Source organism: Astatotilapia calliptera, chromosome 18 (genome assembly GCF_964374335.1).
Source record: "Astatotilapia calliptera chromosome 18, fAstCal68.1, whole genome shotgun sequence".
In the NCBI taxonomy this organism is placed as follows: domain Eukaryota; kingdom Metazoa; phylum Chordata; class Actinopteri; order Cichliformes; family Cichlidae; genus Astatotilapia; species Astatotilapia calliptera.
Genome location: NC_137439.1, coordinates 27,689,732 through 27,707,182, shown reverse-complemented (window position 1 = coordinate 27,707,182; position 17,451 = coordinate 27,689,732). Strand labels below are relative to the sequence as shown.

General features: G+C 41.7%; 1 protein-coding gene across 1 annotated transcript in view; it reads left to right on the top strand.

The window, feature by feature from the left end:
• The window catches only part of gpr158b (G protein-coupled receptor 158b), a 97,060-nt gene that overhangs the window by 67,123 nt on the left and 12,486 nt on the right, over positions 1-17,451 (top strand). Inside the window, exons 6-8 of the mRNA XM_026148573.2 lie at positions 5,491-5,600; positions 8,912-9,150; positions 13,442-13,580. Of these exons, the coding sequence (XP_026004358.2) occupies positions 5,491-5,600; positions 8,912-9,150; positions 13,442-13,580 (488 nt within the window). The remainder of the gene's footprint in view (positions 1-5,490; positions 5,601-8,911; positions 9,151-13,441; positions 13,581-17,451) is intronic.

Genomic DNA, 17,451 nt, shown 5'->3' with positions numbered 1-17,451 from the left:
GAGCCACAACAATGTCACATGTTGGATTAGGGATCAAGACACCATAGTAGTCTGTTGGAACAGGAGAAGCCGGTGTGGCTGCTGACACACAGGCTGTGATCAGAGTTTCACTCATAGCTGGAATTTTGGTTGGCGCTAACACGGAAACATTACAGCAGGCAGCCACCTCATGTCCTTTGGGCAACAGGGGAATTTTCATGTCCCACAGTTGCAGCACTTTGTTTTTGAGGTCGAGAAGAGCATGGTGCCTCTGCAGAAAATCCCAACCTAGAATGACTGGCTGGTAAGCACCTCTGAGGACTTCAAAGTCCTGCTGCCATACCTGAGTCCCAAGCCTAATACCAACGGTTAACTTGCCTAAGATTTCCAGACGTTCTCCATTGACCGAACGAGCTGGCACAGAGGATGCTACCATAGGCCGTTTTTTCAAAGCTGGATGAGCGTTTCGAAAATCTTCACTCACAAGGGAGACAAAGGAACCAGAGTCAATTAGAGCACACACTTCAATGCCCTCGACAATAGCCAAGACGTTAGAGGAGACTGATCCATCAGATTCTGAGGGGAACTGGGGGATGTGGTTTTGGGGCCCTGATACTGTAGCTGATGTTTGCCCCTCAACAGCAGCTAATGAAAGTTTCCCTGTGGGCCGGAGGTGAAATGTGCAGGCCTTTCCGGGGACTGGAAACGAACACCGGTCCTACTGTAGGACGCAGCATCTCTAACTCTACGTGGAGCAGGACTGGGACTGCGTCGGTATCTGTTATTGTCAGGGTAATTGTACCTGGAATATTGGGGGGGCTGTTGGGAAGGGTATGTGCGTTGATCGTGTTTCTCACATTTGTCCCACTCATTGAACCTCTGGGGAACAGGGGAAGAAGGACGTTCACGGTGAGACTCTGGATCACGATGATAACGCCTCTCAGGCGAGCAATAGTCTCTGGAATGTTGTCTGGCATGATAAGGCGACGGGGACGCACTGTGGGTGCTGTACTGAACATTGGAAGAGGAGGATCTATCACGACTGGAGTCCAAACGTTGGGCAAGGTAACTCTGTTTCTCCCGTAACTGCTGTACTTCATGTTTCAGGCTGGTTACAGTAAGCGTGAGCTCCTCAACCGCTTGAAGAAGTTTAGCATCAGTAGGCTGAGGACGTATCATAGCAACCTGTTCTGAAGACGGAATATGAGAGGATCCTGCAGCTGTAAGTTGCAATGCTGCCCGTGCGCTCTCACAACGGCTGGCAATGCGCAGGGCTCCGTCGAGATCCTCTGCACCCATCTCATGAATCTTAGATTGCAAGGTGGGGTCCAACCCAGCAACAAAACGGCGAAATTTTTCACCTTCCAAGGCATTGTAGTCATAGTTAGGGAAAGCTTCAAGCACAAGACGGGTAATATCCGCGCTGTACACATCTAAACTTTCACCTGGTTTCCGGGGGCGAGCATTCACATGTGTCTGGAAGAATGGCAGAGAATATTTTGGACCGAAAACCTCTTTCAGCTTATCCTTCACTAGATCATAGTCTTTCTGGGCTGATGAAGGCAAACTGTCCCAGTACAAAAATGCAGCATCTGCTAGACGAGTAGGCAGAACAGAGGACATCACAGTTGGCAAATCTACCTCAGGTGGAGTCATAGTTTGCACTGCCACTTCAAAGCGACGAGACCAACTAGTAAAAGATTCAGTCCCATCTCCTTTAAAAACAGGTGGAAGATCTATTGTCAGGGCACTGGAAACGGTATGGTGGGCGGGAGCAGCAACAGTCCGCATTGCATCCACTGACCTCGAATGTGGCACAGGAGAAGAGCGCAGCTCATGCACAGATTCACTCTCGTCAGCCGACATGTTCCCAACAAATATCCAGCTCAAAAAAAAAAAAAAATCACAAAAACAGAGAGAAAAGCTGCAACAATCCTTCCTATCTCCAAAAATTATTACTATTATTATTTTCAGTTCATCAGCTGTTCACAGAGAGGGATAAATCCCAGCGGGGAAAAAAAACGATCTTATCCGCAGCTTGGGAGTAAAACTCACCAAATACACAGATCCATCAAGAAAATAAATCCCACCGCTGCCACCAGATGTAACGTGAGGGTTCACTAGATGGTTGGGAATCTCTCTGAATAATTAGGAACAGCAAGACGGAGACGGATAACTTTTTAGCAGCCTCTTTACTTTTAGCACCCTGCAACAACAACCCACACTTCCTGTGTGCCGCCCTCATGAATACTTCACTGGCCTCTCAGAAGCCAGGAAATCTTATACTCAGATCAAAACAGGGAAAACAACCAGGTAGATATAACACATACTTATTACTGGTTTGAACATGCATGTCTAAACATTCAAACATGTAAACATGTAAATATCAAAACACGTAACCACCAAATAGCTACATAACTAGTTTTATAACCTTTGTAAACACCTCTTTGTATATCAAAATAGATTTAAATTTACTTCTACACTTTACAGTACTATTCAAGTGTATTTATTTAATATATGGATTATTTATACATGTATTGTGCCTATGCTGTTATGTTACTTGTTATTAATTTCAATTAAAATTAAAATTTACTTTAGCACATGTAGTTCGCAACTTTTAGCTATTAAATAACAAATTTCCTTCAAGCCTCTTATCGATAAGTGAGTCATGTTCAGGCTGTTCATTAAATTGACCCAATTCTGACACACACCTGCCTGCCTTCCAATATCAATTAATTTATCAGCTGCAGTATTAAAGAGGAAGAGCAATAATTCCTTTTCTTGGGTCTGAGATGGACTCTGCTCCCCAGTGTCTCATGACGGGCATACCAATAACAGACTCCGCGAGGTTGTGATGATTGCGGATGGAAGGAAAAGCCTGTGAGTGCCATGCTCCATGCTTTGACTCAGTGTGTCACATTTTTAATCAAGAGGTGAGAGAAATGTCTATATACCGGAGCTGAAGTGAGTGTGAACAGAGCGAAGGCTGAAAATAGGGAGTTTAACCGCTCGCTGAACCACATTTCTGAAATTCATCTTGCCTCCTTTAAGACTGTATTTGATTATGAAACAATCACAGCAACATTATCAGTGATGAGGAGGTAATAAGCTGCAGATTAGTTCCTGTGACATTTGTTATGAGTCACGTTGAGACTTGGCTCTGCTTTCAACTTCCTGAATACCTGCATAAGATGCTGTGAGATTGAATATTTCTGTCCTTTCATCTTTCTGTCTTTGCACCATAGTCTTTGTTCTTCATTTCCGTGGGTAAAATGATGTACACTGTGATTCATATTCCCCACTACACTTTAGCTTCTCTTCTCTGTTAACGCATCTCACAGCCAGATGGTTACAGCCTCGGGGTTGGCTTGTTGCTCAGCTGGGTTTGCCACAGATGTTCTGTTTCTTTTCTAAAAAGGAAAAGAGGTTACAGGTGTTGTTGTTACTTAAGCTTAATTAAAGCAAATGGCTGGTGTCTTTTGAATGCCAAAGCATTGTAAGAGCTGGAATAAATCACTCGCCTTACGCCTCAGAGATGCATTTATGCTGCTTATTATGTTGTACCACAATAAGTCTGAGATTATGTGGTGATTACAAAAAGCTGGAAAGCTATAACCTTCTGTTTTTGGTTATTGTAAAACAACTTACATATAAAAAACCCAAGCATATAATTCAGAAAGTATTTTTGTGCTATAACATTGTTATCCCCAAACAAGCTCCCCGACCTGTACACTGTTTACTCTGCTGTGCTATATCACAGACTGAAAAACTGTCACTTCAGCTCCCTATCCTGTTCTGATTACACTGAGTTCAATCCAGCCACAGCATACAAAGTACCTAAAGACCTGGTCTAGCATAGGGCTCACATATATGTTTTTAAAAAAGCATCATCTTATAAAAAGGAGTAATTGTATAGTCTTCTTTCTGCTCGAGCAGTTATTGTCAAGGTGTGTAGTGGAGAGAATCCAACTGCAAAACACGCATGCAGGTTGAAAATAAAAGTAGGATGAGCGTTTGTTGGCTAAAGCAAAAGTTCAGCAAATACCAAATTCAGAAAAGGGAAAGAAAACAGAACGAGGGGGCGAGTTCAACAGGAAGATCTGACAAAGGAATAAAGGGGATGAACTAGGATTGGATATAAACAGAGGATAGATTACTCAGTGTGACACAGCTGGGTAGATAGAAACATGGCATGGCTATGATAAAGACACAGACGTACAATTTATTTAATCCCTCAATGATGTAATTCACTTGTCCAAATACTATATTACAATATAATATGTTATATTATATTACTATATTTCCAAATACTATACTATGTATAAATGGTTACTATATACAGCACAATATGTATATAAATCTACATATTAGCCAGTTTTAAGCTATAACATATAACACCACATGTGCAATGTTAACATATGCAACAGATGCAAAACATAAAAAAAGACACTGAAATTTTGTTGAAACAGATACTAAGTGTGATGCAGGTCTTTCACTCTCACTTGTGTTTGCTTTTCAAACCACATTTAACATTTTTAGTCCGTATGCTAGACTGAAAAGAAACCTGTAATCAAAAAGATGCTCTGTGGGAAGTGGTAGTTACTGATTAATTACTGTTCATGTATCTATATAGTTTTAGCGGATAGGTGGAGTTAAGGTCAGCGTTTACCTCAACACAAAGTCACAAAACAGTTTGGCAATCGTAGCACGATCTCACAAAAGATCACACAAACTTCCTTCCCTTACAAAAAAAGTTTGTGTATTCATTCAGACCACACTGAATGGAGAGATTACCCCAAGTTGGAAAGGTGTCACGCTTCAATAGTATTTTCCTTGCTTCAGTGGGAACGTTGCCAGAGTCACAGCACTGAATCTTCAGAGCAGAAGCTGGGATTCGGGTCACCGAAAATGTAACATGTGGCTTCCCGCTGTGTTGCACACTAATGAAATGAAATGCAACCGTAGAAAGAGAAGTGCAAATGAAAGCTTGGATCCTTACAGCATGAGCCTTGTCTCTGCAGCTTCTGCTGTTACAATCTCTTCTGCAGCGGTAATAGGTGTGAATTAACTTCACATCATGCAGAAAATGATAGGCTGACATTTTATCAGCCATCGGCAAATTCTTTATTGCTTTGTTGAAACCGCTCAGAGAGACAAATCGTGACAGGTTGGACCGCACACATTTAGAAACACAAGTGTGTCTATACATGCAAATCAATGTGCAGATAAACATCACTAAACGCGCTCCTAGACCTATAAAGGAATAAGCTCTCAAATTCCTCACATCAAACGTGCTCTGGAAGTTGACATATGAGCCGCATAAAGCTAACAGATGAGGGAACTGTGGAGGCGTTAGATATTCGTGAGGTCAAATCCACCTCCAACTCTGCTTCTCGTGTGCTTACCACATTTGTGTGTCTGACTTCCTTCCTGTAAATACCAAAAACAATCAGAGTCCTAAGATGTGTTTATGAGATGTGTGAAAGTTAACTCTGCTCTGCATTTTTGTAGGTGATGATCCTGTACTTCAATCCCAGTGTGTTTCGATGTATCCTCCTGAGGTGGGTTCGCTTGCTGGGCTTTGCCATCATGTACGGGACCGTCATCCTGAAACTCTACAGGTACCGTAAATAACAGGCCATAAACGGTGGACATAGCAGCCCATTAGTTTCTAGACTCTACAATTTGAAGCTGCTTTTTTTCAATAAGGTGCACATGTAAAGCACAACCACAGACACCACTTATCAGTCCAAAGAGCACGAAATAACACAAGTATAGTCAACCCTTTCTGGCATTTCTATGCCGATGACATTCAGTTGTACATAATAATAATGGATTGCATTTATATAGCGCTTTTCGAGACCCTCAAAGCGCTTTACATTACAATTCCACTATTCATTCACTCTCACGTTCACACACTGGTGGAGGCAAGCTACAGCTGTAGCCACAGCTGCCCTGGGGCAGACTGACAGAAGCGAGGCTGCCATATCGCGCCATCGGCTCTGGTTGCTAGGGTGTCTTGCCCAAGGACACAACGACCAAGACAGACAAAGCTGGGGATCGAACAGGCAACCTTCTGGTTACCAGATGAGCTTCCCAACCCCCTGAACCACGATCGCCTTATGTCTTTTAAGCCTCACCGGATGGATAGGCTGTCCACCCCGCTAGTGCTTAACCACAATTAGTGATTGTCCCACAATCAGTGTTAATTTTGACAGCAAATTTTGCTTTAGTTTTTTTTTTTTTTAGCTTTGGCCATAATATAGCTATCTAAGTTCTTTTAGTTTTAGTTGACTAAATATCATAATAATTGTCATAGACCAAAGCTAAGGTTAATTCAGTTAACTGTAGTGTAAACTGTTGGAGAGTGTTAGTGTTAATGTGCTCTTAACAATGTTATGCCCGTCTGAATGTTATGTTGGAAACAGGTTCCTGTGATGTGGCTAATTGTTAGCGTCTCAGAAAGTGGTCATTAAATGTCCTTGTCATGATAAGTCTGTGGCAGGCAGGACGCAGGACACAAATGCAGGACACTCAAAGGAATAAACTCAAAGAGGCTGCAGAAAAAACTCCACAAACAATAAACTTAACAATAAACAATAAACCGAAAATAGAAACGAATACAAAACACTAGGAAACCTGGAGACAAGAGACTAGGGACGAGGAGCACGGTGGGAAACACACAAAAACACCACAAGGCTTAAATACACAAACTGACAACGAAAGGATGGGGAACAGATGATAACACAACAGGAACAGGAAGCAACACAGACTAAACTCAAGACACGTAAGCTTAACACAGACATCAGACATGGCAACAGGGAGGAAACATAGGCGAGGTACCAGGGCGAAACAGAGACACAGAACAGAAACCAAACCCTAAGAACCAGAAAATATTAAGAATCAACCTGAAACATAAAATAATAGTAATAAGAATAAAAACCACTGAGTCAACAGATTCAGGACCGTGACGTCCTGATAAAGGCTCTGAATTTCCAAGCATCATGAGGTTATAACATAAACGTTTGTCATGTTATCACGAAATGATTTACGAAACATCTTATTTTTATTGACATGAAATGGGAACTGTGTCCATATGTCCCTGACATTTTCCACGTCATTTTATAAACATCGCACATTTAATAACAGCATTGTTCAATTCAATTCAGTTTTATTTATACAGTGCCAAATCACAACAACAGTTGCTTTACAAGGCACTTAACTGTGTCCTTTAAATTTTAATTTAATTTTACATCAAATTTACATCCACAAAAAACGAATTACACCACATATATAATGACATCATTATGTTGTCTAGCAACCACCTGATGATGGACTAAAATCACAGAGGAAAAAATACTGTACGCTGGACATGTAGCAGTTTTTCTGAAGGGCGGATTATCTAGAGAGACCAAATCCATTTTTTGTACCAGGCAGAAAAAGTATTATTTTTATGATTGAATTTGGGAAGTTTAACATGGACGTCTGTGGGAAATGACTCATTTTTGGAGCCATCCGCCCATTTGAAGGAAATGCTGTTTTTAGCACTTCTGTGTTGGCTTAATATTTCAATCCTGCTTCCAGTAAACTAAAACCAAAATCACCATTTGAGATGACATTTGCTGTTTGCTTTGTGACTGTTCTATGAAGGATTATGATTAAATAGCAAACCCCTGCGCAACACATGGGCGATATGGAACATACAAATACACACACTTTTGCTACAATCACACTATGATACATTATATTATGACACACAATTCTAATCTCAAATTCAATTCAGTGCTCAGTTGAACTGTCAAAGAAGCAAATATATAAAATTGTGAGATTTGTATAAAATATTTGCACGTGCCTTATAGATGCTGGAACTCACAGTGCTCTATGCAATGTTTATGCAAAGTTTTATTATGATTGGTTCTTATGTAGGAGGAGATAGGGAACATACAAATACTCTTGGATCATTATAATATGATTTTACTTTAAAACACTAAACTGAAAGCAAAAAATAAAAGTTAAAAAGCCTCTGCCTGTGTTGTTAACTCACCTCATACGTTTTCTTCTCCTGTCCCTTCTTTTCTTCGAGCCTCTCCTGGTCCCCTCCTCTCCCTTACATCCTGTCTCCTCTCCTTCTATTAACTTGCTCATGAGTTAGTCTTAATTTCAATAATTCAGCCATCTCTTAGTATGCACACACGTGTGCCATCTTGGCACGCATGTGCTTTAGCTTCCTGCTCTTCGGCTCCGGGCTGTGTTACCGAGATGGGAGAAGGAGGTCAAAGGCCAGCCAGAGTGTTCCCTTGGCAAAATTACCAATTTGATTTTTTTCCGAGCTCGCTGAGTGGGAAGTGTGCCCCGGGGGCAAGATCTTCCAGTCCAGGCCCACAGAATATATTAGAGATGAGATAGATTTGTCACAGTCTGGTCCAAAGATAGCACATGAGCAGGGTAAAAAATTGAAACAGACTTTTTTCTATGTCCAGATGGTGATATAAGAACATGCTGTTGTATATTGTTCCCTATACTGCTGCAACTGATGAGCCTAATATGCTGCATTTTTAGCTCCTTTTACAGATGCAGTAACATCAGGAAGTAATTCACAATAAACTATGTATGCATGATTTCTGTTGGACATGTAAGCACAACTCAAAAATGACAGGGGCCTCCTTTAACAGATCCTTCCTCCCCACTTCCTGTGCTGTCCGCTCTTCCCCCTGAAACTCAAAGGAAATTACAGCATGAATCAAAACCAAACATATTTACCAAGCATGAATGAATTGAACTGATTTAGCAGTTTCTCCCTGCTCATTTTATTTCAAATGAGCATGCTAACGTGATCAGCAGCCAGGGGCGTGAGCAGCACTTACATACGATTTCTCTCAGTCGTTTCTGATATTCAGGCTTGTGCCTCACGCTCTCTCCCTGCTCCACACAGGGTGTTAAAGGTGTTCCTGTCCCGCACGGCCCAGAGGACACCTTACATGACCAGCTGGCGGGTCCTGCGGCTGCTGCTAGTCATTCTGTTGGTGGTGCTGTGGTTCCTTGTGGCCTGGACGTCCTCCGTGTGCCAGAATCCGGAGCTGAGTCAGGCTCTCATCGCTGCGGGTCTCACTCCCGAGGGGCTGCAGTTCAGCATGTGTCTGCTGGACCGATGGGACTACATGATGGCAGTCGGTGAGTAAGTTTGTACGGCTTTCCTGTAATTACACACGTCTGACTTTAAGTAAACCCAAATAAGAAACAGCATCGTTTTCCAGATAGAAAGAAAGTGCTACTTACCACTTAACTGGAAGGGGCTTTAGAGCTTACAGTTTAAGTTCAGGCTGCTTGGATAAGCCTTAAGATTAAGTTCAGTTTAGAAACTTTATTTTTAGAAAGAAAAAAAAGCAGCATGTATGTTGATGATAAAACTTGCCCGGCAACAGTAGTCCAGGGGAGAACTGATGTTTTGCTAAATTTAAGTTTGACTTTTAGACATTAAAGAGTAACTTAAAGCAAAAGATCTCAAACATTTTCAACTCAAGCATGTTTCTGAAATCTGTTTTTTGGTATTCAATGCAACATAAAGTTCATCCTAATGATTCACTGTAACATTGTACACAACCTAAATTCATGAAGAAATATACATTTAAATGATGAGTTTATTTTTTAAATATGCAACAGTGCATTTCCACATCTTCATTAGTTGAATTTAGACAGTCCTCTTGCCCGTGTACCCAAAAAGGAGTGGTGTAAAGAAAAGGTATGTCTTCCAACTTTTCTGACCCCATCTTCTGCCTTACTCATAGTGTCAAAATGTCTGTTAATGACCAGATTGTATACCTTTTGTTATAATAAAAAATATTTGAGTAAATGAATTGGAAGGAAGCCGTGGTTAGTGAAGGCCCACATGCCCTTGAATGTATGTTACAGTAAATCTCTTAAAGACAGATTCTTAAAGCGGGAGGCAGTGATGTGCACCTCACTGAAGCCGGCCTGACAGCAGGGGAGACTAATCTTGTTTGGAAAGAAGGGAATGGATGGATCCCTGAGAGATGCTCGGCCTGTGTGTGAAGACTGATAGACAGGCAGGCAGGGAGAGTGGAAGTGGCAGGAAAGAAGAAGAAAGGAGCCTCTGAAGTATGAAACTTGTAGGGATGTGGGCATCGATGCACAGAGAGTTTTGCACCATCACAGGAGTGGAGAATTTGAGAGAAGGAAACAGGAGGGAGCCTGTAAAGGAAGGACAGTTAAGGATACTCCAGAGACAGGACGGCGGAACTGCTGTGTTTGTATGTTAGCGGTGACAGCCTCTAACAAACACCCTGCTCTGAACAGGCACCGACCGCGGGAATGATTTGCATCCACGCGTGTGTCGGTGTGTATTTAGGGGGAGCGTTCTTGATGAGAAGGGAAATGAGGGAGCCCCGCTGTCTGCTCTGACAGCAGGCATAAACATGCTGCGGTGTGCTGAGGCTCCACTGAAGGACAGGACGCATCCTGCAAAGCTGCTTTGGAGGATTTTAACAACAGTGCGGTTCACGCTCGTGAAAATGAGCCTAATTGCTTTTCTGTGTTTTTTCCCCTTGTCCTGTCATAATTTCGACATGAGAACGCATGTCAGCGCAAAAATGAACATAACATAATATTTTGCGCTAAATTGTGAAGCAAAGCAGAGCTGATGCGAAACATTATCGATTATGTCACCGAGACGCGCTTATTGTAAATCCTCAATTAATCTGTATTATAGTTGGAGTTGTTATCGTTTCCGTCTTGGAAGCAGATCTCCATGCATCCTGATTCAGAGGCTAAGCACTACGCAGTTTATAGAGCGACCTATTCATAAATATTAATGATCTGTAATCACTGTAAAGACTTTAGGGAGTCATATCCCAGTGTGATCTTTGGCATGGGTGTCGGTGCTCTTTCAAACAAGCAGGACGACCTGTGACAGACTTTCAGTTAGAGTTCTCATAAAAAACTAAAAGTATTTTTTATTTGGAAAAATTGGCTTGTTTTTTGTTTTTTTGTTTTTTTTTACTGGCAATAAAAGATGCATAATGTTTTGTTCTACTGCAGACAGAGATATATTAGATTGCTCCCAGTCATAATTCCATACCTTCATAATGCAGCAACCCTGTAGAAATCTCGTCCTTCACATTTCAAAATAATTACTATTGATTTTGTAACTGATGTTCTTTAAAATATAATTACACTGACACTTTCGATGATAACGAGCTACTGTAGCCGTGCACAGGTACTGCACTGTATATTCTGTAAAGTGTTGATACTGTGATGGTGGAGACCGCTGGCGTTTTAAATACATCTTTCCAATAAACTGCTGTCGACCCGAGATCAGAGATGAGATGAGATTCAGTGATAGCAGGAATGTGTCACCGTGATGTCGGAGAAGCAGCTCCTTTACAGAGGGGGGAAATCAGCGCAAACATGAGGAAGTCGTGCAAAATTTAAAACTTGTACATCTTAAATGTCATTATTGCCATAGTAACACAAGAGCCAACCACGGTTCAGAATCATCTTCTGCTAATTTACCTTTCTAGAGAAATGATTTCTGTTTTTGCAATACAAATGCTGTAAAATAGTAACTAAATCAACACCCAGAAGAATAGTTCAAACTTTATCAGGGACACCTGTTCAGCTTTTCACTAATACGAATACTCAATCAGCCAATCACATAGCAACAGTGCATTTAGGCATGAGAATATGACTAAGATGACTTGCTAAAGTTCAATGGGGAAGAAAGGTGATTTAAATGACTTTGAATGTGGTATGGCTGCCGATCTGCTGGGATTTTCCCACTCAACAATCTGCAGGTTTTACAGAGAATGATAAAAAACAGAGTTCTCTGGGTGAAAATGCCTTTCTGATGAAGGGGGTGAGAGGAGAATGGCTGCTTTATGCTGATTAGATGGCAAAGGTAAATCAGATAACAGTAATTCAAATAAGCACTTATTACAACCAAGGTATGCAGAAGAGCATCTCACAGTACAGCAGCAGAAGACCACACCAGGCATCCCTCATCTCAGGTAAGAGTGAAATAGGACAGTGGTAGACTGGAACATGTTGCTAAGTCAACAGATCCACTCCAGCAGAGCATCCCAACATCTTTGGGATGTGATGGAATTGCAGCTGAGAATTCTGCAGCTACCATGTGATGCTATCATGCATTAAAATTTCTGAGTAACAGTAACGTTTCCAATGCATTTCTGAATCTATACCAGAACAAATTAAGGCAAGATGGGATCCAACACTGGTACTAGCAAGGAGGACCTAATGATGTGGTTCATTCTCTTCTTGAGGAAGAGGTGAGACCAAAAAAAAGCATAATAAACAAAGTGAAAACTCATATATGCAAGCTTTTCAGGGCTGACTTACTCTTTTGAGCTCATTCCTGGATTTTTTCTTTTTAAAGCCAGTTTTATTAAAAAAAAAAAAAAAAAAAAAAGGAATTTCAGAAAACAAGCCCCACCATAAGCTGCTCTCTGTGTTGCTGTCGCCCATGGTGGGAGATGCTGCCGTTGGAGGTGGTGAAGTAAAAAGAGACGTCTGGGTCAAAACTCTTAAAAAGCTCCCATGCATTCCTGTGCACCTTTCCCTTCTGCGTGGCCTTTTCACATTCCCTCATACGGCCCTCTTATCTTTTATTACAGTCTCTGCATGTCAGCCCAAAGCCTCCACAGGGTTCTCATTCAGACATTAAGCTGACACATTCAGATGGTGTCAGATTAATGGAAAGGAGTTTGAAGGGAGCTTTAAATTCTCTCTCTCTTTTTTTTCACTAATACTTTAGAGTCTGTGACAAAAAGATTAAGGTTTTGGAAGTTAAATCTTGTACAATTCTGTAAGTGTAGAAAGGTTAGCCTGGTGGTGTCCAACCAACCTTTAGAGCTCGGTGTTTGTTTAACGTGTTGTTTCTTATTTCGCTTAAACCATGCACAGACGCAAAAATAACAATCGATTTTGGTTTCAGTGGGTGTTCTGCCTTTTTGTCACAGTCTAACATCAGGGCTTACTTTTTCAGTGTAGCCAAGCAAATCAAAAAAAATAACCCACCCACACGTAAACAACACAAATTTCAGTTTTTTGGGGGGGGGGTTTTGTATAAATTTCACAACTGAAATATTCATGTTTGATTGGTGAGCTTAGGGTGGGCTGGAAGGCACTTTAGTTGTTTTCTTTTCCTACTTTTTGTCTTTATGCTTGGGTTGGCTAATTGCCTCCTGGTTCCAGCTTCGTGAGGAAGGTATCGACCCTCTAACCTCACTCATAGAAAGAAAGCAAATTAGATCATTTCCCAAAATATTGGACGATTGCTTAAAGGTTTTAGGGTAAGTTTAGTATATTGTGCTGTCAAAAGACAACTGTCAGCTACAGCGGATGAATTTCATACAATATATGACCTCTCCTGTTTTAGGTGGCAAATAGAAACTAAAATTCAAACATTTTTGTGTCTTTTGTTGCTCAGCTGAGTTCCTGTTCCTGCTGTGGGGCGTGTACCTGTGCTACGCTGTCCGCACCGTACCCTCGGCTTTTCACGAGCCACGTTACATGGCCGTAGCCATCTACAATGAGCTCCTCATATCGGCCATCTTCCACATTATCAGGTGGGTGGAGAAAATTTGATGGAACCAGCATGGGTGGGCATGATCAAGGGGGTGGGGGGGGTGAGAGAAAGAGATATGCTGATGTGAATGCCTCAATTATGCTCTCTTGTATACTGAATGAAAGAGAGAAAAGAAAAGAGGAAAATGTGGGAACAGAAGGTACAAGAGACACATGAAACAGAGCTAAGAATGCGGAACAATCGAGCATCTTACCCTGACTTGATGAAAATCTCGCTGAGAGTAATAAGGAGATGGCACAAACAGTGGCACAGAGCTTAATGACTTTACCCCTTTGTACAGCACAACCTGTTTAATCATAATCACAGAGATATTTGTCTGTTAGAGCGCCTTTCACAACTGCAGAGCATGTCAGATGAGAGTTCAGCCGCCCCCCTTCATCAGGGAAATGAACAGTGTTACGGCAGGGTAAGCCAGTTGAAAGGAGGTGAATAAAAAATGTCTTCCCCAAGCAGAGACACAGCCTACATGTACTGTTCCAGTGCCTAAAATAAACTCTGTGCCCCGCCACTGACTGTGCCTGCCGCTCTTTCTGTGTCTTACAGAGGTGGGATGTGGCTCAATTTTCTGAATATTTTAGATCTTCCCTTTCATTTAGCAGTTGTCTTATAATTTCTTAAAAATACCTTGAAGTTACTCAGCCTAAGGTTTAATGCATTCTACAATAGGCTGTCCTGGTGGAAGTTTTCCATCTCTCCATGGAGCCTTTTAGCATGTTTTACAGCATTTATTGTTTTGGCGTTCCAGATTCATTGGTGTCATTTTCACCACTTTCATATGACAGATTTACCAGGCAGCTAGGTCAGAAGAAGCAGCAGGCCTAAAAAACTTTCTTAAGGTCATGGCCTTCAGAAACGATACAGCAAAACCTGACACAGGACCCGAGAGAGGCACTGAAGCCTCATCAGAAATAGTCTCAGTGGAAGGGTGGCTGTCAAGAAGCCATTCCTAAAGAAGGGAAACGGGGAGTAAAGATGGAGATATGCCAAATTTGGCAAGAACTGGGCTTAAAATCAGTGGCAACAGATCTCAGGGAGTGATGAATTCGAATGTTTAATTTTTGGTTCAAATTGTTGTCAGTACATACAGACAGGGCCAGGCACAACAGACAGGTAGAGCAGTGAGTGTCTACAGCCATCTGTGAAACACGATGGAGGCTCTGTCATGGTTTTTGACTGCATTTCAGCCAGTGGTGTTGGGCTTCTTGTCAATAATTTCACTAGCTGGGACCATATCCTAAGTTACGATGAGCGATGATGGATGAGGGACCATGTACTGGTGCTGCGGTTTGGGGAAGGCCTTGAAGGGGACTGGCAGCGGCTCCCGGGCCGGGCAGATCCCCATGTACTAACCAGAAGTGAATGAAAGGAAGAAGAATGGAAAGGAGGAAATGGGGGGCATGAAAATGAGGACAGCAGGTATTGGCGAAGGAGGCATTTATGGACTGAAACCGGAAGGGGCATGAATGAGGTGTGGTACCGCTCCTGACATTCAGATGATATCTCCACTTAATCAAAATTGATAGAATTATGAACACAGAAAAATAGCAAGAGCTTCATTTTTCACTGCAATGCAGTAAAAGCACAACTGGATGGAGGAAGACAGACTGGAGCAGGAGTGGCCTCAATAGAGCCCAGAGCTCAACATTACTGAAGCAGTGTGGGACGATCTTGATAGAGAACAGAACAAAAGGCAGCGAACATCCAAAGAACTGCAGAGAAGGTGATCGGCTGTCCACTCTCCTTCCTGGACTTAATTGCCTGCTCAAGAAGTCTCCCCAGAGCCAGGGCAATCATAAAGGACCACCTCCATCCTAACCACCACCTCTTCAACATCCTGCCCTCTGGAAAAAGGTTCAGATCCATCAGGTGCAAAACCAACAGACTAAAGAACAGCTTCTTCCCGTGGGCTGTCAGAACTTTTAATGCAAAATAAAAGTGTGAACAGACTTCTCCAACACATCCACTCTGACGCTGCTATTGATCAACTATGTGCAATATCTCACTCTTTCCATGTCTGTGCAATATTTTTGGTCTTGTGCAATATTTTGGTCTCAGTGGAATTACCATCCCTACCCTAAATGACCATAGCCCCTCCAGCCTTATTTATTTATTTATTTATTATATAACTGCCCTTGTATACAGCCCCACAAGGTTTCTTTTTCAATGTTTCTTACGCCTACACCATGTATATAGTTCATTCACATATATGTACACATATATACTGTTTGTTTTTTTCACCTCGTTGTATATTGTTTTCCCTTCTTTACTTTTGCACCTTTGTGGTCCAGCTACCCAATTTCACTGTGCAAGGAACAATAAAAAGCTCTAAACCTAAGTCTACTGAAAGAAATGACAGGAACACTTGACTAAGAGAGTTCAGGCTGTGTTATAGAATAAAGGTGCTCATATCAAATATTGACTTTTTTCATTGGTTTCTCAAATATAAGTGATGCACTGTAAAGCAGCAGAAAAAGCACCGGTGAACATGTTCCTGTGTTACTTCTGGAGCATTTAGCTAACACTTTGTTGCTTTAACAACCAGTTTTGGCTTGTGGCCTCCATCAGGGTCATCACATCGACACCCGGTGAAGGCCAAAATGTGTTGGTCAAGGAATAAAGCTGTTGTGTACACTGTAGGTGCTGCTGGAGCTTTGACCTCACAAGGCTCCAAAGCGAAGAACATTTTCGTCAGTCCTGCTGCAGCAGAAATAAAACTGCTTTTACAGAGAGCCCGCAGGAGCCTCGGGCAAAACATTCCATTTGTCACACATTCTCCGATAAAACTGTTTCTGATTGAATATTCTTTCATTTGGGCGGCAGTCTATTGTGCTCCGTGGTACAAGGAGGAAAAGATCACATCCTCTTAATCTGTTGAGAAACTGAAAAGTCCACTGGGTACACCTTCATCAGCTCTGGGAAACTTATGAATCAAGCTGTTCTCATTTGCTGGAGAATAAAACATTGTGAGCTTTTGTGAGTGTTTTTTCCCCTTTTTCTTTTCCTTTTTTTGAGTCTATATGCTGCTGCAGTCCAGAGATAAGGCTGGAGTTGTTCGATATAGTGTGTGTGTGTGTGTGTGTGTGTGTGTGTGTGTGTGTGTGTGTGTGTGTGTGTGTGTGTGTGTGTGTGTGTGTGTGTGTGAGTTGGGACACAGAAAACAGACACGTGCTATTCTTTTGGACTAATTCTAATGTGAATCATGATTGGGATTATTATGACAAAAGATAATGAGCCAATGAATTGTGAACCACCTTGGTGGATTTCTAAACAATGTCAAACACACACGTTCAAGTATTTAATGCCTTTCACACTTTTTTTTTACTCACAATGCACTCAGCTTGATACCGCTTAAATAATTTCATTGATTTATCTGTCATGGTGTCTAGCTTTGATTGCTTGCGGAAAATTGGTGCCAAAATGCTGCTACTTAGATCCTCTTGTTAGGCTTTTGTGCACTATTCACGTTCTCCAACAATAATGGGAGCAATCAGGCATGCTGGTTCTTGTGAATACGATACTGACTATGATTTAAAATGGCCTTAATAAACGGGAATGATGACATGAAGCTTTTAAAAGGGACCACAAGCTACCAGAATTGCTTCTGTGTGCTTTGACATAGTTTCTGTGTGCTGTCACTGGTGACAAAAATGGGACTTGGCACTTTCATGTAAAATGAAATGATTTGGTGTTCTGTTGACGGCGACAGAAAACAATGTTTCTCCTCTGTGCTGTGAACTTTTAGAGAAACTTCTCAAAGCAGCGTGGGAAAACTTGGAAACAGTAATGAATGATTAAAAAACATGCACGCACACAAGCGTCACCGTTATGTTACACTGGTTTATGTTAACTCA